This window comes from Bos javanicus, chromosome 22, assembly GCF_032452875.1.
Source record: "Bos javanicus breed banteng chromosome 22, ARS-OSU_banteng_1.0, whole genome shotgun sequence".
Classification (NCBI taxonomy): domain Eukaryota; kingdom Metazoa; phylum Chordata; class Mammalia; order Artiodactyla; family Bovidae; genus Bos; species Bos javanicus.
In genome coordinates, this window is record NC_083889.1 from 60442714 (window position 1) to 60463705 (window position 20992).

The following is a 20992-nucleotide window of genomic DNA, read 5'->3' on the forward strand; positions in this document are numbered from 1 at the left end:
CATCCCCTTCTCCTCCTGTGCTCAATCTTTCCCAGAATCAGGGTCTTTTCAAATGAATCAGTTCTTCGCATCAGGTGGCCAAAGGATAGGAGTTTCAGCTTCAGCATCAGTCCTTCCAATGAACACCCAGGACTGATTTCCTCTAGGATGGACTGGTTGGATCTCCTTGCTGTCCAAGGGACTCTCAAGAGTCTTCTCCAACAGCACAGTTCAAAAGCATCCATTCTTCGGTGCTCAGCTTTCTTTATAGTCCAATTCTAACATCCATACATAATCACTGGAAAAACCATAGCCTTCACTAGACGGACCTTTGTCGACAAAGTAATGTGTCTGCTTTTTAATATGCTGCCTAGGTTGGTCATAGCTTTTCTTTCAGGGAGCAAGCATCTTTTAATTTCATGGCTACAGTCACCATCTGCAGTAATTCTGGAGCCCCCAAAATAAAGTCTGTCACTGCTTTCATTGTTTCCCCATCTATTTGCCATGAAGTAATGGGACCAGATGCCACATTCTTAGTTTTTTGAATGTTGAGTTTTAAGCCAGCTTTTTCACTCTCCTCTTTCACTTTCGAGAGGCTCGTTAGTAGTTCTTTAGTCTCTTTAGTCCTTTAGTTCGCTGCGGTGGCTAAAAACCAAATGTATGTGGAGGAAGGCAGTCCCTGAGGCGAAACCTGGGCCCAGGAGCAGTGACACAGGTGCAAGCAGTCGCCCCTGATCCCAGTCAGGGTCAGCACGCAGACTGTGCAGAGGAGCCGCCAGTAAGAACGTTCCTGGACAGGCTGGCCCCTCGCCCTGCTCCCTCCCCTGCCAGCACCAGCTCCTGGAAAGGAGCCCAGCCCAAACAGGGCTGCTGGGTGTCCCAGTCCAATGGGCACGGGGTCTGAGTGCCCGCTATGGCTGAGCACGGGCGCAGGGGCTGAAAGGGACATGGAGCGGGCCTGTCTCCGGGCCTGGAGAAGGCAGCATGCCCTTAGTACGGGGGGCACTGATGCCTGTCTGCATCCACCTGAAAACGGAGATTGAAGCCCGGGGCCGCTGGGAACTCTCAGCCCAGGGAAGGTGCTCCTGCGGAGGGCCCAGCCGCTCCGCTGAGTCTCTCGATGCCCCAGGTCTGGGGTGGCTGGGCTCCGGTGCATGCTGGAGAGCCACAGCCCACGGAGGAGAGAACCAAGCCTGCAGCTCGACTCCCCGCTCACAGGGAAGGTGGCACGGGACACGGGAAGGCTCTGGGCAGGGTGCCCGTCTGCCAGAGAGGGAGGAGAGGCGGGGGAGCGGCAGGAGCTGCTGGTCTCCATTCGAGAGAAGGCCAGGCCTGATTAGGCCGAGGCACCCGAGCCCTGTGGCATTTACCCGGGACCCACCCGGTGGCCCATGAGCTGGAAGCACTCCACAGCTGAGCAGGGGCCGCAGCCTCCGGGTACACGTCTGCAGACTCTGCCTTGTCAGCCTTGGTGAGAGGGCAGCAAAGCGCCCATACCCTAAGCAGGGAAGTCCGGTTCAGAGGCCAACTGGAGGCTCCTGACACCCGATAGCCCATCACTCCGGGAAGGTCTTGTCACCAACATTGGCTGACTTCTCTGGGCCTTGGAAAACTCCGGGGTGGCCAACACCCGTGCATCCACCCAGCCACCACAGCAAAGCCAAGGAGATGCCACCCACGGTGCTGGGCTGGTGGAGGCACTTGCTGAGGGAAGAGCCACCTCATCTGCACCTGGCTGCCAGCAGGGAAGACCCCCAGGGAGGGGGCTGCAGGCTCCTCACCAGCTGGGAGGGCCACGACTCTCCTGCTCTAGGAGTAAGCGGCTGGGGATGGGAGCTTCCCACCCGGTCCCACTGCTGCTGCCCGAAGGCTGCCAGAGCCTCCTGGAGAAAACGTGGCAGAGAGAGGCCCCCTGCCCAGGCGGCTCCGTGGAGGGGCTGGAGGGCAGGTGGTGCCCATCCGATGGACAGACCCGCCCCTCTGCCCCACCCACCAGGGAGGACACAGGCGGAGGCCTCACTGTGCAGGTGCAGGTGCGGGGCGGGAGCCAGGTAGGCTGCGGCCTCCTGAGGTCCCGTCCCCCGCCTGCAACTCCCCAGCCGCCGCCCCCTGGCCAGCAGGGTCCAGGACTGCCCCCTTGTGGGCCCAGCACATGGGACAAGAGAGGCTGCGGGACACAGCCTGGTTCCCAGGGGTACCGGACACTGGTGTGGCACCACCCACAGCCACCGCCCACCTTGGTGAGGGGGTGAGCAGCAGAAGGGTGGCTGGGTTCTCCCCATCTTCCCAGACCCACGTAGGCAGGGCCGCCCAGACTTCCGGCCCCTTGAACACAGGCAGGGCACCAGCACGAACCAGGGACCCGTCTGGGCTGGACTCTGCCGTGAACTCTCTAAGATGGAAACCCCTCTCCAGACCCACAAAGGAGCGAGCATCATGAGGCATGAGGGGGTCTGTGGGTTGGGCAGGGTAGTAGGGGCTGCAAGGAGGCAGGACTCGAGTGTGTACCCACCCCCCAAGCTGACATGAGGGAAACATTCTGTCAGCTCAAGGAGCCAAGCACCCAAGCCTGTTCTATCCATGATCTCAAGACTCCAAGGACAACCTAGGGGCCTCCCGGGCACGACCACCGCCCCCGAAGAGAGGGGCCTACAAGAGCCAAGTGGCGACCAAGGAGGACAGCCAGGATGTAGGGCTCATCCCAGGAGTCTGGCTCCCGAACCCAGGCTAGGCCACAGCCTCCAACACCAGCTGCCGGACATCACCAGAAGTTTCAGTTCTCCGCCCTACAGTCCTAGAGACCCCGCAAGGCTCATCCAGAGGACGCCCAGCCCTCAAATGCCTGACTGGGTGCGTGCACTGCAGCCCATGCTCCCGGGAGGGCCGCCCAGCCGCTTGGCCCAGCCCGCCGCCTGGAGGAAGCACGGTGCACGGGCCCCCCACACCCGCTCCCAGCCCTCACGGATGCTGGGGCCCAGGACAGCCCGCCTGCCTTGAGGCACGAGGGCCGCCAGGAGGCCGCACAGGCCCCCAGTCCCGCTGGTGGCCGCGACTCGCCCGCCCACCCTCTGCCCCGCACACCTATCCACTGCTGCTCCGGCTCCCTGCTTGCCGGTCCTCTGTCCAGGCCACCTCGGCCTCTCAGCAGGACTCCAGCAGTCTCCTGTTGACCCACACAGAACCTTCTGGAAACCATCCCAGGCACGACGGCATCAGGCTGCGTGCCCCCATGCCCACGAGCCCCTCCACGCGCTGCCCTCTTCCCAGGCGTGGCCCCAGCTCCCCAGCTCACTGAGCCTCCAGCCCCGGGGCCCTGGGCGTCACCCGCCACGGCTTAGGTCTGCTCCCCAGAGAAGGCCTCGCAGGCCTCCGTCTAATGGGGTCCTGCTCCTCCTCTCAGCTCCCAGCCCTCGGGCACCTCAAGCTTTCCTGCCTGCGGTCTGTTGCACATGTACCCTCCGGGGTCTGTCCCGCTCGGCTGGCCTGCAGCCCCCGGCGGAACAGGACAGGGTGGGAGGCGGGTGGAGCTGGCAGAAAGGGGGGTGCAGAAGGAGAGTTTAAAGGCCAGGCAGCAGCTTCCTGCCAAGGAACCCATGGGGCAAACATGAAGAGAGTCACCAGATTTGGTGAGTCTGAGATCAAAGTGCCAATGGGTGTGAAAACCAGACTGCAAAGAGTCTGAGAAGCCAACTCTGATCTCCACACGCCATGGCCAAGGGCTGGGCCGAGGGGACAGGGTAGCTTTAAGGAGCAGCCACCAGGCAGGCAACTCCTGAGGGCCAGGGAAGACGGGGGGCGGGGCGGCTGGGGGGGGCGGGGCGGGGGGGTGGGGGGGGCGGGGCGGGAGGGGCGGGGCGGGGGGGCTGGGAGGGGGCGGGGCGGGGGGGGCTGGGAGGGGGCGGGGCGGGGGGGCTGGGAGGGGGCGGGGCGGGGGGGGCTGGGAGGGGGCGGGGCGGGGGGGCTGGGAGGGGGCGGGGCGGGGGCGGGGCTGGGAGAGCAGGCAGGACCGAGTCAGTGGGTGTGGACAAGCTGGCACAGTGCCCCGTGGGGTGAACGTGGGGCCCCCGGAACAGAGCCAGCAGAGGCGGGAGCCAAAGCAGGGACGGAGCTCAGGAGCTCAGCACCTGCAGCCCTACTCCAGTCCAGTGGGACCCCGCCCAGGGGTCGGGGGCCAGGCACAGAGGACGGACGGGGCGGCGGCGGGGCAGGGCAGACGGGAAGATGAGGGGAGGCGGGTTCGAGCCTCTGGGGCCTTCGGGGGCAGGCTCCCCCCACCCCTGCTCTGCAGGAGCTCCTCTCAGAGGTATGCAGCTAACAGCCCCGACCACATTCCTGAGCTGCTTACAGATGCTGAAAGCACCACCAAGGAGCCCGAAAGACTGGGGATGTTCACCCCTCGTGGTTCTGCCTGTGACCTCACCATCAGTCAGTCAAAGAACTGTGCACCAGCTGATCAAAGACTCTGCGACTCCCCACCCACCCCCACCCAACCTGGCCTTTAAAATTGCTCTCCTGAAACCCTCCCATGAGCTGCAGGTGGGGAGAAGTTGAGCCACTGTCTCTTTGCTCTGCCCTCCCTGCAATAAGCCTTTCTTTGCTCCCAACTCCAACTTCCCATTTGTTCCACCTCACTGTGCTTCAGGTACATGAAGATGGGGTCGGGAACACGCACGCGGGGGGGGCCACGCATCCACACGCAGCAGCTCACTGCGGCGGCCGTGCGCGCAAAGCAGGCCCTCAGAAGCAGGTTACAGACATGATTACCTTTCCTCGTCATTAGTTTTATGAACTTTGCCCAATAACGAGCTCAATCATTCTCTCATGCAGAAGAGGACTAAACAGCCACGCTGCAGAAGCCAGAGCAAGGAGCACGCCTAATGCCCGCGACACTCAGCACCCTGGACAGGGACCCTCCAGCCAGCGGCAGGAGCAGGGTCGGGGCCCTGGGGGTCAGGAGGCAGGGAGAAGGGCCCCGCCAGGACCCAGGCTCCCCCATCCCACCTGCAAGGACCCCGGGAAGGAAAGAAACCCTCTGCCCAGCTCAGGTTCTGCTCCCATCCTTCCCCTCCTACCTAAACTCTCAACACACCTTTCTGACACCACCTCCGTGCAGCAGCTGCGAGCACAGGACCAACCGCAGGTGACGCTGCGGCCTCGCACCCCCCACCGGAGCTCCGCCCGAGTGCTGATGGCGCTTCTCTGCGTCTGCTCAGGCCAAGCCACTGCCTGACCTCCAGCTGAAGCCCAGGCACCCAGAGGTGCAGGAGGCGGCAGCCACACAGCCTCCCAGAGGCGCTTCTCCTGGACGGCGCCCCTCACGGTGTGGAAGCCCCAGGCTGGCCCCCACGCCCCCAGCACTGCACATCCCAGGTCGGGCAGGACTGGCTACCCTGGGCCCTACACCCAGACCGTCTGGACCAGAGCAGGGAAAGCAGCCGCGGGAACCCCACCTAGGGACACGCAACAGGAAGCAGTAAGCTCCCACAGGGAGCGGGGCCTCCAGCTGCACTAGGAGGTGGACCGTGGCGAGTAGAGAGTGGGGCCTCACAGGAGTCGGGGCGCCCGCAGAGAAGGCGGCCTCGGGCCCCGTGGGCTCTGCACGCTGGCAGAGGGCACCATCCACCCAGACGTCCAGGGCAGTCTTCACTCTAAAGCTGCCCTTCATGGACAGAAACCCACACCTATACTGGAGGCTGGAGGCCCCTCCCACTGTGGGGGTGTCTTCTCTGGGGACGCCTGGGCCAGGGCAGGAGGGAAGCTGTGAACCCCTTGTGCTGTGATGCCCACGATCCAGGTGAGAGTCCACAGTCACAGGTTGCAATGCTCACCAGATCTCCATCCCTGGTGTCAACGTTTCTGCTCCGTCCAAACCGATGAACCCTGTGTGTCCTGGCCAGGCCCTTCCCACCTGGCTGTTGGGCTGCCTGCCCCCCGCCTGTCTCCACTGTGACAAAACCCCAGCTATAGGACCCCGGCTCCCAGTTCCTAGAAAGACTCCCTCCCCACAGAGGAGAAGCCGTGACTTCAGACTGATGCAGGTCCAGGGCTCGACCTCTGCTCCCTGGACCAACGGAGCCAGGAGGGCTGCCTGGGGACCTGCACTCACCCGCTGGGCCAACCGCTGCTTCTCCTGGTCCACACCGCCCTCCCCACGCCGCAGCGTCACACTCCGGGGACTTGCAGCTGCCTCTCTCTCTGTCGTGGCCACACGGACCAGCTCGTCCTGAAGCACAGCCTGCTCCCAGTCACACCTGGGCCAGAGGAGAGACGGAGACACAGATGCAGGCGCAGCTCACGCAGCTGCTGGGGCAGGGACATGAGGGCCGACGGGACGCCGTGGCCGCCAGGGAGGGTCAGGCACCAGTGACGGTCCCCCGGGGTTGGGGGGACACTGCCACGCGTCCTCAGCCAGCTGAAGAACCAGAGACCCAATGCCTGATGAGAGATCCTCACGGCAGGGGTCCAACTCCACCACCCTAGGCCCCTTTAGAGACGGGCAGGGGACAGCCCACCTCCCCGCCCCACCTCAGAGCTGCAAGGTCAGGAGCAGCAGCCTTGGTTCTCAATGTTCAACTCTCAGTCCTGAACGCGTGTCTCCCCTTGGGCCTGTTTCTAGTCTCCCTAGTAAAATCCTCCTAGAGAAAGAAAAAAGCAGCTGAGAAGATCTTAGAAGTGCTCTTTATCAGCGGGGTGGGGATGGGGTGGTAAACACCTCAGAGTGAAAAAGGCCGCGGATGTCGGCCCGGGGGCACGGCGGGCATGAGGCCCTGAGTGCTACACTCTCTGCCGCATTACAGCCCCAAGACCGAGGACCAGACGTGGTGCCTTCAGCAGTGAACACGCTCACGAGGCAGGTGTGACCGATGGAAGATAATTAGAAGACTGGGTGAAAAGAGCAAGATAACAAAATTTTACACGACTTTGAAAAACATAAGCCTAAACTAGAGAAAAAAAGACACTTGAAAGAAATAGTCCAAAATGTTAATACGGAATGATGAATCTACTGGTGACTTTTTCATTTCGTATACATCCTAAGTCTCCCATTAGCACGTGTTACTTGAACGTTTTTTAAAATGCTTAAAAGTTTTTGTTTGTTTTTTTTTAATTCTGGTTAATTGCTTGGAGGAGGCCTCTGGGGATTAGGGACTGGACACTCTCAGAAGGTGGGTCCTTCTGAGATCACAGGACGGATGTAGCCACGCTGACCTGCAGAGGGGACGGCCCAGCAGGGATGACCCAGGCCGCCCGCCCCCCGAAGGCAGCTGCCTGAGTCCGTTACAGAGGCACAGCCTCACGGCTGCAGACGAGCCCCTCAGTACCAGCTGAGGGCTTGCTGAGCCACACCGCGAGGACCCCACACCAGCCCTGGGAACCCTGAGGCCTCGAGACACGGTGCGCCTGGGGCCTCCACTGCTGCCTGCCAGCCCTGCCCCAGCCAGGGTGCTCACCAGGCTGAGGCCCACGCTGGGGAGGCACCCACACCTGGAGCCAGGCCACGAGCGAGCTCCTCCAAACATGGCTGCACACACCCACAAGGCCACAGAGTCCTGCCCTCCCCCACCCGTAGTCTCATCTCGTCACACGAGGACCAGCGGCACCTAAAGCGCAGGCCGGGCGTCCCACCAACGTAAGACAATGCGAGGGACCAGACCCCCGGCCTCTGGGCGAGGAGAAGGCACCTGGTGCGGAAGGCGTGGCCCGGGGCGAGCACCTCCTCAGCATACCTCTCAAGAGGGTCCACCTGCACCCGCGGAGGCCCCCGGCCACTGCCGCAGTCCGGCCTGGGCGGTTTCGAGTCTGCAGGGGTAGACAAGAAAAGGTCAGCAGCAACCCACGGACGGAGGGAGGCTCAGCATCACCCGGAGAGGGCCTGGGGGGACACCTCTGGGTGGACGCAGTCATGGTGGTCACCCAGGAGAGGGCCTGGGAGGACACCCCTGGATGGACGTGGTCTCAGTGGTCACCCCAGATGGGCCCTGGAGGACACCCCTGGATGGATGTGGTCATGGTGGTCACCCAGGGGAGGGCCTGGGAAGGGACTGTGGATGGATGTGGTCATGGTGGTGACCCAGGAAAGGGCTGGGACTGTGGATGGACATGGTCATGGTGGTCACCCCAGAGGGGCCCGGGAGGACGCCCCTGGATGGACGTGGTCATGGTGGTCACCCAGGGGAGGGCCCAGGAGGACGCCCCTGGATGGACGTGGTCATGGTGGTCACCCAGGGGAGGGCCCAGGAGGGGACTGTGGATGGACGTGGTCATGATGGTCACCTAGGAAAGGACCCGGCAGGACGCCCCCAGATGGACGTGGTCATGGTGGTCACCCAGGAGAGGGCCCGGTAGGGGACTGTGGATGGATGTGGTCATGATGGTCACCCAGGAGAGGGCCCCGGGGGACATCCCCTGGGTGGACGTGCCCTGGGCCAACAGAACATGGCCTTGCCCTGCTGTCAGGAGGGAGGTGCCCCGAAGGCCCCTGGTCTGTACCCTGCATAGACAGGATGGCAGGGTCGCTGGGCAGTGTGGATGCCTGAGTGCGGTGACTGACACCCCCCTCCCACCTCTCAGCTGCTGGAACCCAGGCACCCTCCCCAGGAGGCCAGCCAGCCGAGGGGAGCTCCCTGTCTCCACGCTGAGAGGTCAGCGGGGGCGCAGCCTGCATTTCCTGGGCCCCTTCTCCAGGGCTCTGACCTGAACGTGGCCAGCGCCCCCGGGAAGGAAGTCTGCGCACCTTTCCACTGGCATCACCTTGTGTGACAGCGCTTTAGGCTGTCACGGGAGGCCTTCCTTCCTGCATGAACCCGGGGATCTCCAAGCAAACCCACTCACTCTCCTCCCCACACGGTGACAGTGCGGCTCTGTTACCCTGCGGCTGCAGCTTCAGCGTCTCCGCCCCTTCGCAGGCGTGCACGCTTGGCCACGTGGGCCACAGGAGACCCGGCAGGAGAACCAGGCTTTGGGAGGAAGGTCGGGGGTGCTGCTCCCAAGACCTTCACAGCTGCCAACTCCAGAAGGCTGGGCAGGTGTGCTGGAGGGCCTCGCCAGGAGCATGCAGGAGGCGCTGCTGCCCAGTGTGGGCCTGACGGAGGCCCCCTGGACTTAGCCACTGGCTTCTGACAGCTCTCCTGACACAAGACTGATCAAACTTTTGCTTTCTACATAGTTTTCCTTTCTCACGACCACAAAAGTAACGTGTGTGCCCACTGCAGAGCCCGTGGCCAGACCCCTACGGCCACATTCCATGGCATTCTGCCAGCCCTGCCGCTGGTGATGGCACGAGTGAGCCAACCGTCCGAGGGGGCTAGGCCTCGTCATGGATGTGACCGTCTGTGCGCGTCTCCCTGCGGCCGTCAGAGCGCCTCACGGCCCTTGGTAGGTGGGCCTCGTCATGGATGTGACCGTCTGTGTGCGTCTCCCTGCGGCCGTCAGAGCGCCTCACGGCCCTGGCAGGTGGGCACCGCTCATGCTTCCCCAGTTTGTCACTCATTCTTCATCCATTTTGTCTAAATTGTCTCTAATTTTACAGTCATATTTCACACCCTTCTTTAAAGTTTCTTCATTATATTTCGATCTCTGACTTCCTGACATGCACTTGGGGTATGGTGTGACTTAAGGGTTTAATTTTAACTTCTTTTTCTATTTAGAAAAATTAAAGTAAGAAAATTGATAAAGAAAATTATAAAGAAATTTATAAATTATAAATTTCTATAAATTAGAAAGAAAAGTTAAAGAGGTTTAACTTTAACTTCTTTTAACTTTATCAGTAAAGTAAAAGCAAACACTGCTTTTGAAAGTAAAAGCTGGGACTTCCCAGGCGGTGCAGGGGTTAAGAATCCGCCTTGCAATGCAGGGAACGCAGGTTCAGTTTCCGGTTGGGGAACTAAGATATCAGATGCCACGACTCCTGGGCTGCGCAGCACAAGCAGAGAGGCCGCACAGCAAGGACAGAGCCCGCACGAGCCAGGAAGAGCTCACGGGCTGCGACTAAGGCCTGCGCAGCCAGATCCACAAGCACCTCACAGTGTGTAACAGAAAGGACCCTGCAGTCAGGCCACCCACGCTGACGCTCCTCCCGCTTTCAGAAAGTCGAAACTCACTCACCGTCAAACATCAAAATACTTTGTTAAACCAAAAGCATGTACTTTATTTTTGGTCATATAGCATGGCTTGCCGGATCTTAGTTCCTCAACTAGGGATTGAACCCACGTCCCCTGCAGTGGAAGCTCGGAGCCCCAACCACTGGACCACCAGGGAGCCCCCAAGGCACACAGTGCAGGGGACGGGGTGTCGCGAGGCCCGGCCAGCAGCCCTGGCCCCGTCCCTGCACCTCACACTCCAGTCAGGAAACCACGCGCGGTCCTGCGACGGGTGCGGCCGTGCCATGCCTGAGCCCCGGCCTCCCCAGCCGCAGGGCCGCGCCGCAAAGTCCAGGTCCTGCGCCGGCCGCCTGGGGCCCCCGAGTAACGAGCCCTCTCCTCTGTGCCGCTGGGCCCTGATGGGCGCCGGTGTCCCACGGGCACCAGACACTGTACCCTGTAGGGTCACACACTCAGCTCCCGACAGGGTGGGCCTGCCCGCCAGGAGGGCCCCTATCCCCGCCTCGGTGTCCCAGCACGGGGCTCATGACCACAGGGCCAGCACTCAGCTCATGCCGAGTGGACAGGAGGGAGCGGCCGCCTGCGAGCTGGCACCCCAGCAGGGCAGATCAGCTGAGAAGGCAGCTCCACCATGAGGCTGGGTCCCTCCAGCCCTTGGATGTAAAGCACCCACATCGCAGTGGGGAACCCAGCTCCTCATCAAGCTCTGTATTTAACCAGCTGCCACGAGGGCTTTTCCCGTTTGTAGTATCTTAACGTTTTTGCACTATACTTTCTCCACTCTTACATGCGTTGTTCCTTTGTGTTTGCTAACAGGAATTACTTCAATAAAAGCACAGGCTTTTCCTCCCATGACAGACATGCCACTGGGGAATGAAGGCCCTTCCTGCCCAGCACAGGTGGCTCCGGGCGGGCTGGGGGGACCCGGGGGTGGGGTGGTGGCCCTCCCAGAGCCCAGCACCACCATCCCAGGAGCAGGGCCAGGACCCCAGGGCAAAGGGCAGGTCAGAGCTCTGAGCATGACACCAAGGCCACCCCATCACTGCCTCCTTCCATGCAGAGAGGCTGGCACAGCGGGGACTCTGCCCTAGACTCAGCGGTGGTTAGGGAGGCTCTGCAGATACTGCTGTCCCTGGATGGGAGCGCACCCCATGTGGGTCCCTTGCTCCTGGGAAGTGCTTCCCGCAGGCACCACCCAGGGCTCAGGGCGCTGTCTCCAGGAGGAACTCTCTACCCAACCCCCGCCCAGACCTGCCACCCTGGCCTACCTTTCTCCCGGCCTCCGGAGGAGCCAAGGGCAGCAGCTGGAGGGGCCAGCAGCCCGACTCTGGACGGCTGGCCAGGCTCCTTCATGCGGTTGACCACGTTTTCAGATAGCTGTGATAAGGATTGAGAGGAAACGGTTACAGAACCCTGGGGAAGTGAAGACACCCCTCACCCACACCCCGAATTTCTGAGCAGACCACTTCCTCAAGACCAACTCCCACAATACACTGAACTCCACACAGAACCACTCGTGCAGGCCTGGCACCCACCAGCAAATGCCGTGCCGGGTCTGGGTGCCTCGGGCTGGCTTCCTGGCTGCACCCACTGGCCCCACGTGCAGGGCACCCTGAGCTCCCTGCTCCTCCCTGGCCCTGACACCCGCATCCCGCCCTGAAGAGGTGCACGTATCTACCTCTGCCCATCCCACCCTTCCCTGGGGGCATCCAGGGTCCCGGCATGGACAGCACCAAGTTAAGGACCTTCTCTCCTACTCCACTGATTTAGGTCATATCTAAATGGTCTAATGGTTTTCCCCATTTTCTTCAACTTAAGTTTGAATTTGGCAATAAGGAGTTTATGAGCTGAGCCATAGTCAGCTCCTGGTCTTGTTTTTGCTGACTGTATAGAGCTTCCCCATCTTCGGCTGCAAAGAATATAATCAATCTGATTTTGGTGTTGACCATCTGGTGATGACCACATGTAGTCTTCTCGTGTTGTTGGAAGAGGGTGTTTGCTATGACCAGTGCATTCTCTTGGCAAAACTCTATTAGCCTTTGCCCTGCTTCATTCTGTACTCCAAGGCCAAATTTGCCTGTTACTCCAGGTGTTTCTTGACTTCCCACTTTTGCATTCCAGTCCCCTATAACGAAAAGGACATCTTTTTTGGTGTTAGTTCTAGAAGGTCTTGTAGGTCATCATAGAACCATTCAACTTCAGTTTCTTCAGCATTACGGGTTGGGTCATAGACTTGGATTACCGTGATATTGAATGGTTTGCCTTGAAAACAAACATTCTGTCATTTTTGAGATTGCATCCAAGTACTGCATTTCGGACTCTTTTGCTGACTATGAGAGCTACTCCATTTCTTCTAAGGGATTCTTGCCCACAGTAGTAGGGAATGGTCATCTGAATTAAATTAGCCCATTCTGGTCCATTTTCATTCACTGATTCCTAAAATGTTGAAATTCACTCTTGCCACCTCTTATTTAACCACTTGCAATTTACCTTGATTCATGGGCCTAACGTTCCAGTTTCTATGCAATATTGTTCTTTACAGCATCAGACTTCACTTCCATCACCAGTCACATCCACAACTGGGAGTTGTTTTTGCTTTGGCCCCGTCTCTTCATTCTTCCTGGAGCAATTTCTCCACTCTTCTCCAGTAGCATATGGGGCACCTACTGACCTGGGGAGTTCATCTTTCAGTGTCCTATCTTTTTGCTTTTTCATACTGTTCAAGGGTTTTCAAGGCAAGAACACTAAAGTGGTTTGCCATTCCCTTCTCCAGTGGACCATGTTTTGTCAGAACTCTCCACCATGACCCATCCGTCTTGGGTGGCCCCACACGGCATGGCTCATAGTTTCAATGAGTTAGACAAGGCTGTGTTCCATGTGATCAGTTTGGTTAGTTTTCTGTGACTGTGGTTTTCATTCTGTCTGCCTTCTGATGGATAAGAGGCTTGTAGAAGTTTCCCAGTGGGAGAGTGGACTGTGGGGGAATCTGCTCTGGCTCTTGTCCTTATGGGCATGGCCGTGCTCAGCAAACCTTTAATCCGGTTTTCTGTTGATGGGCAGGGCTGTTCCCTCCCTGCTGTTTGGCCTGAGGATATACCCTGGCAGGGCAATGGCAGCGATGGCGGCCTCCTGCACAGGACGTGCACCCGCACAGTGTACCCACGGCCCCTGACCCCACAGCAGGCCACCGTTGACCCACGCCTCTGCAGGAGACACTCAAGCAAGTCTAGATCAGTCTCTTGTGGGCACACTGCTCCTTTCTCCTGGATCCTGGTGTGCACAAGGTTCTGTTTGTGCCCTCCAAGAGTCTGTTTCTCTGTTTCCCCAGTCCTGTGGAAGCTCTATAATTCAACCCCACTGGCCTTCACAGTCTAATTCCCTGGGGGTTCCCAGTCCCTTTGCCAGCTCCATTACTTGCTGCAACGGGTACACTCTGGGGAAGTGCCTCACATCCTACCGGCCTCATCTAAAGGTCTGCAAATACCCCAAGGGCAGGGGCCACTTCTCTGTCCCTTCCAATTCCCCCCAGGGCCACACTCAGAGCAGAAAATCCAGCACAGCCTGATTCATTCACCCTGGTTCCCCCACGACAACCAGATCATCAAGGTTTCCCTTCACGGAGGAAGTGAGGCAGGCCAGAGTGTCATGAAACAGTGACTGAGCGAAGCAGCCCGCGAGGGGAGAGGCCCGAGCGACAGCCCCTGAGAGTGCTGAGCCACTTTGCTGAGCACCCAGTACAGGTGCGGCATCACAGAGCACAGGGAGGGACGTGTTAAAAAGAGGACCTGAGGATGGAGCACACGGCAGCAGCTCCACTTCAGGGGTCCGGGAGAGGAAAGTGCTCCCCACGTGCACAGAGGCGCTGGACTCGCACAGGAAGAGGAAACGACACGTATGTGCAGGACAGGCAGTGGCTAGAGAAACCATGGCGTGCTTCCCGTGAGACACCACAAACCATCGAGAAAGGCAGGCAGGACATGTGCCTGTCAAAGTCAGAGGACGTCTCGTGTATCTTGACTTTGTAAAAAAGATTCACAGTTAAAGAGGCAGACACCCACACAGGTTCTGCGGCGTACACATCTGCTCCAGGGCACCTCGCACGCTCCTGAGGCATATCCCACACCCAGGCAGGAGCAGACAGGCCCGGACTGTCACTTCTGGCACTTTCGTGCTGCAGTCTTTTACCATGAACATTTTTTTAGCAGCTACAGTTAAAATATATAAAATAATTGAGCCCCTCTGGTATTTAATCAAATAGCTAATTGATGATTATGGGACAAGAGAAGACCAAGTAAGCACAGCAATGGAAGAGAACTGAGAATCCAGAAAGAAACCTACGTATCTGAGCTTGACTGATGGACAAGGTGCCAAGACCACTTAATGGGTAAAGAAGAGTCTTGTCAACAGACGGTGCTGGGACAGCTGGCCGCCCAGGTGCAGCAGGTTGAAGTTAGACCCCCACCTCACACCATATACCAAACCCAACTCCAAAGGGATTGGAGACCAAAATGCAGCAGTTAAAACAATGTAACTCTCAGAAGAAACTAGAGGGGTAAATCTTTGTGACCTTGGCTTTGGCAGTGATTTTGTAGATAGGACACTAACAGCAGGAGCAATCAAAGAGAAAACAAATATATTGAACCTCACAAATTAAAGCGTTTTGTTTTTCAAAGGACACAGTGAAGCAAATTCAGGGACAATACACAGAATTTGCAAATCATACATCTGACAAGGATATGTACCTAGAATATAAAAAGAACTCCTACAACTCAACGATACAAAGAAAAATAATCGAATTAAACAATAGGCAATGACTCTGAAAGATCATGTCCTTAAAGAACATACACAAATGGCTAAAACCAAATGCAAGGGTGCTCAATATCCTTAGTCAAAAGAGATACGCAAGTTCAAACCACAAGGAGACATCACTTCACACCCACTACAATATCCATAATCAAAAAAGTCAGGTAGTAGCAAGTGTCGACCAGGACATGCACAAGTCAGAACTCCAATACCCTGCTGGTGGCAAATAAATGGTGCCGTCACCATGGAAACCAGTCTGCAAGTTCCTCGAAAGTTTAACACAGCGTCACCAATAGACCTGGCAGTTCCACTCCTGGTACTCGCTCAAGAGAAATGCAAATTCATGTTCACACTCATCTGCACCTGTGAGTTTACATTAGCATCATCCGTAACAGGCAAAGGTGGAAAAAAACTCACACGTCCATCAACTGGCATGGGGGATGAGTAAAAATAATGGAGTATCAGCCACAAAAAGGGATGAAGAATTCACACAGGCCACAGCATGATGACCTGAGAGCATCACGCTTAGTGAAGGAGTCCGCACACGGTACACCCTACTTGTGTGAAATACGCAGCACAGGCAACTCTCCAGAGATGAAAGGAGGCAAGCTGCCTCGGGGTTGGGTGAAGGCAGAAACAGGGGCTGACAGACAGAAAAGGGTAAGAGATGGGTTTTCTCACATAGTATTTGACATCTCTATTTCAAAACTAACATGTCGTTAAAATTCAAGAAGCATGTGAGTGGTGAGTGCTGAGAAAGAATAAAATACAGTCCTGCAGGGCCGGGCACGCATGGGGATGGTGGGAAGACCCCTCAGAGGAGAGACAGCACTAAGGGGGACCCCCTGCCCTGAAATGAGGAGGCCTGCCAAGCTCACGTCTTAAGAATCAGGGAAAAAAGATCTAATCCCGAGCAGAGGGATGAGTGCAGACCTCTGAGAGGAACCAAGTCCGGCCTGTCTGAGTGCCTGATGGAAGCCATGTTAGGAGGAGGTGGACCAGATGACCAGGCCGGAGAGGAAGACCAAGATCTAAAGCCCACTGAACCGGGGAGCAAGGGAGGCTGTGGCGGGTGGGGGAGCTCTGCACAGGGGAGGTGGGCTCTGGTTTCCTCACGCCAGGCCCCCAGGGGGACCCACCAAATTGCACCACCTGGTGAGCGAGGGGTTAAGGAAAACATTGGCAAGCTTCTCAGTGGCAGGAGGAGATTTGTAATATTTTTTAATGTTGCTGCAAAATAAAGCAAGGAATATTTTTAATCAACAAATACACACAGACACACACACAGTAGTCATGCGAGAATAAACACCATCTGGGCAGTGCTCCCTGCACCATGAGAACCAGAATGGAGGCCCCAGAGCAGACAGGTCTGGGGACTCGGTGCCTGAGGCCCACCAATCACTGTGCCATCGGAGCTGGTCACGGGGAGCTGGGTGCGGTCAGGGGGCAGAGGGCCCAACCCCGAGCAGGGCTGGGAAGGAGGAGCCCGCCCACACCTAGCTGTGGGGCCCTGACCCACTCCCCCCTTCTGGAAGCTTCCTCTTCCACACCCAGAAATGGGGCCTGGCACACTGAAGCGGCTGGTGTAGGGCGAGGACAGGGGCTGCGGGGCCAGATGGGCCTGGGTCAGAACCCAACCAAGCGACCACTAGCAACCTGACCTCGGGCAGGGAACCCTGTCTGCTCTGTGTACCCATCTGTAGCACGGCAGTAACTCACGGTGTGGGCGGTCACACGCTGAGCCACACAGGGCAGCCCCAAGGCCCACGGTGAAGAGACCGCACACCTGGCTGGACACAGGTGCAGAGCGGGATGACCCACAGCACGGAGCACACAGCGGGGCCTCGTTCCTACAGAAACAGGGAGGCGGCACGTCATGGAGGCTTGGGAGGACCTGGAAGGGTTCAGGAAGGCGGCAACTGCTGGCCTGTGAACACAGATGCATCCCACAGCCTTCAACGGGTGAGAGGCAGGTGACTCCCCCTCGCTGGAGAGGGTGCGTCCTCACTGAGCACAGAACCACTGTGTGTGCACGTCCTTAGTCCAGCCCAGCAGCTTCTATCCATGGGAAAATGCCACAGAGAGTGGCAAATCTGGGGCAAGAAATTAGGGACGCCACGGCCTCAGAGCACCAGGCAGACTAGAGAGAGGATGAGAAATCCCCACAGTCTGGAAGGGGTGGCAGCTCCCAGCTGTGGGAGGAACTTGACCCGGCAGGTGCCAGGGGCTCCCCTGAAAGACAGGGATGTAATCAGCCTGGCCCAGGCAGTGGGCACCTCCACCTGCCAGGCTCCTGGCCCGGCCCACCCCACTAAACAGACGAAGGCGTGCACGCCTGGTGGTGACACAGCTGCCCCAGAGCAGCATAGATGGGCCTCTGCACAGAGGCCACAGGCAGAGCCGGGCCCTCAGGGGCGCTCGGTGAGGGCAGCCACGGGGAGCCGGGCCGCGGTGAGCAGACAAGTCAGCTCACACAGCACGGCGGGTCCCAGGAGGAGAAGGCCTGCAAGCCACCTCTCCTGCCGCGGACGGTGCTTTACTGAGCCCAGGGAAGGCGGTGGAAGGCGGAGTACACCTGTGTTCACCAACGGCGTACTTAATTAGGAAAACATCAACATGAAAATCAACAGCTTTTAGTCTGAGAAAGCGACCCCTCTAGACTGTGTGAGAGGCGGCTGCGAGGAGGCCGCTTTCCAAGCACTGTTCTTCGCGTCAAGCAAGGCTCTGGGTGCCCCAGGTGACATCTGCACAGCCTCACGCAGGACGCGGGGTGGGGGCCTTCACGCCGGGGCCGTTCACGCACTGTCTTCCGAGGACCCTCTGGGCACCACCTGCCGTGCCCTCCTTCCCTGGCCCACGGCTCCTGCGAGCAGGCCGAGCACCGCACGGGCTCCAAACAAGGCCAGTCTGTCGGCGGCTCCTGGGGCCCACATCCAGCCCCAGGTGGCGCTGCCCTCCTGCGACTCTAAGAAGATGCCTCCGCTTTGCTGCAGCGGTTGCCGTGGAGATTTTGTTGGCTAGTCCTTCAGTTTTCTGTGAGCTGAAATTAGATCCACAGATTAAACCCAAGTGTCTGGACAAGAAGAGTCCTGGAGGGCGGTGACTGCCAGCACCCCAGGGGCCCTGCAGGTGACAAAAACAGATTTGAGGAGGCCTGGCAGTACAGCGGGGCGGGGACAGCGGTGAGAGCAAGGCCCCAGGGAGGGCAGCGACCTCACAGCTCTAGCCAAGGGTTGCCACAAGGAAATGCAGACCAGTCTTTTGATGTTTACCCCAAAGAACTAAAAAGTGAATTGATGCAAAGCCTCCAAGTTTCAAAATGTTGTGAATACCTTGAAGTTCCTGGGCTGATGGTTTCATTCAAGAAGTAAGGATCCAGGGGCTTAAAGCCTTGTCCAAGGGTCCTGCCTGTGAGCCTGGCTCCAGGTCCCATGCTGGAGCCAGAGACCAGAAGCAGAGCTCCCTCCCCCCGGAGCAGAGCCTGCAGGACCTGGGATGGTGACCTCTGACAGTGCAGAGGGAACCTGTGAACAGGTCCTGAGCCCAAGGAAGAAATTCCCCAAGGATGGGGGCAAGTCCTACAGACAGAGGAGCACAGAAGCGTGAAACGGCAGGGCAGGAGCACAGATCCTCCCCAAGGGACGGGCGACGACAGGAGAAAGTGATGCCAGCACACACAGGGCCCCGGGAGTCAGGCCTGGGAACCGCTGGAGGCAGCGGGAAGCACCTAAGAATGAGATGGAAGCGGGCTGCATCCTTAGCATCAACCCTGGGATGATCACTGACCCAGCAGCTGGTGGGGCTGCCTCTGAGAGCAAGGCCGCTAGACCCGCAAGGAAGGAACCTCCATTGCGACAGTCTGGATTCTATCACCATTGCCTGATACCTGCTCAGAAGTAAAATTTACCTTTTCAAAACACATGACCCTGCTAGCACCAGCAAGGACAGATTTGTGGGAGGCAAGCCTGTTGGGAGAAAGAACAATTTATCAGAGATGCAGGGGAAGGAGGGAGATCAAGTGTTCCTGAGGGGGAAAAGGAGAGGGTAAAACAGAAGCAGCTGGAAGGGAAGACGCAAGAGTTGTCACTGGACGTAGAGCAAAAGTGCACCCAGCCTCTGGGTGAGGACCGGCTGGATGGAGCTTCATACATGAGGAACATGACGCGTTCCGGAGGGGCAGGGGGACACGTGAGCCCGGGGGAACCGCAGGGAGCCCCGCAGCAGCGTCGGGACAGCTCTGGGCTGGCTTTAGAATCCAGTCACCAAGAGCTCATAAGCAAGGACGAAGGAGGTGGCCAGGGCGGGGTGCAGGAAGGAAGGAGGGCTGAACAGGAAACGCTTTGCACGGACAGCAGTGGGATCCTGGAAACCAGGGGGGCTGCAGGAGACGCACAGTGACCTCCCTCCAGGGGGGAACCTGCGGGGTCCAGAGAGCAAGTGGACTTGAGATGAGCCTATAGGAGCCAAAGCGGACAGCCCCCTTATGTTTACATTAATTGACCGTTGACCCAGGAAGATCTTCAGCAGTGCTCAGCACACTCACAGGTGTCAGCATGGAATTTCACCTTCCATGAGGTACACACCCGAAAGTCACCTGGGTGCTCACACCATGTAAATTCATTACTGGTTACACCACGGTACTACCCAGAGGACCTTACAGGACGGCCAGAGGTGCCCTGATCGCCAGCTCCGCTGTGCCCACACACAGCGAGTCTGGGAGCCCAAGCCGAGGAACAAGGGCACCATCCCACCTGTAGAACGACCCTCGTCCTCAGCAGCTGGGGTGTGGGGGAGGGCCCAAAAGTGCTCTGCGCCCCACAGAATCAGCTCCTTTGTGTCCAGAGACCTCAGCACCAGGAGATGTGGTGCTCTGGGAGCATCGAGGAGAACCCACCCGGAAAGTGTCCGGCCTGGGACCAGCACCCAAGCCACATTGCCAGACTCCACACCCAGATGTGAGCACACGTGTGCTCGCAGCAAAGCTGGGGGGAACTGGGTTATTCGACTCCCGGCTGTCTTAGTCGGTGTTTCCTGTTGTGAGCCATCCACAGAACTCACCAATGGTCAGCGCTGAGCCGGGCAAGAGTGGGGAGGACTCACGATCAAGCCAGTGAGGCACCTGTGCTGAGCACAGCCCTGCCCCGCACGTAAAGAGGGAGATGTGGCCCCCCGGGAGTCAGGCTCCAGGCCAGGTCCCCTGGCCTCTCCTGTTCTCCACGCTAATCCTAACAGGTGCTAAACCAAAGGATGTGATGTAACATGACACAGTCAGGAGTGCTGACGATCGCACCGAGACATTCGAGATGCATGTCACTGGGCAATGGCAGGGTGGAAAAGGAAGTCTGCTGCACATGTGAGGAAAGAGTGAAGCCTTGAAAGAGTGAAAAGCAGAAGAGTAAGGGTCTCAGGTTACAGGTCGCCAGCTTGGATGAAAATGATCCTCAAGTCGCCAATCCAACCACACAATGTAACACGCGCATACTAATGATCCGGGAGCTAGTGAGCAAGGCAGTCTGCACTCCCCAAGCTTACGGAAGAAAAACAGGCTATAAGGACGCAGAGGAAGGGGTGGTGGAGAATATTAAAAGATAAAACCGCCAATCTGATAAAGAGTAACTATGAAAAGTGTACAGCTAACATATTCAGTGGCATAAGACAATGTTTTCTCCCTGAATTCAGCAGCAAGACATGCGTGCTCACCACTTCTACTCAATACTGTAGTGGACATTCTGGCCAACACAACAAGGCATGAAAAAGAAAGTAAGGGCATCCAGACAGAAAAGGAAGAAGTTAAACTGTCTTCATTTTGCAGGCATCATGATCGTACCTACATAAACCCTAGGGAATACACACACACACACACACACACACACACACACACACACACACACACACCAGAAAACCCTATTAGAGCTAATGAATGAGTTCAGCAAAGGTGCTGGACACAAGATCAATGTATGAAAATGAAATGCATTTCCATATGCTAGCAGTGAAGAATTCACAAATAAAATTAAGGAAACAATTCCACTCATAATAGCATCATAAAGAATAAAATGCTTGGGAATAATTTTTAAAGAAATGCAAGCCTTATACACTGAAAGTATAAAACACCA

General features: G+C 57.8%; 1 protein-coding gene across 2 annotated transcripts in view; it reads right to left on the bottom strand.

Moving 5' to 3' along the window:
• The window catches only part of CHCHD6 (coiled-coil-helix-coiled-coil-helix domain containing 6), a 100244-nt gene that overhangs the window by 72055 nt on the left and 7197 nt on the right, over positions 1-20992 (bottom strand). For both annotated transcript variants that reach the window (XM_061397318.1, XM_061397316.1), the window contains exons 2-4: positions 11345-11453; positions 7704-7776; positions 6086-6230 (exon numbers count right to left, since the gene is read on the bottom strand). In XM_061397318.1, coding sequence (XP_061253302.1) covers positions 6086-6230; positions 7704-7776; positions 11345-11453 — 327 coding nt within the window. The remainder of the gene's footprint in view (positions 1-6085; positions 6231-7703; positions 7777-11344; positions 11454-20992) is intronic.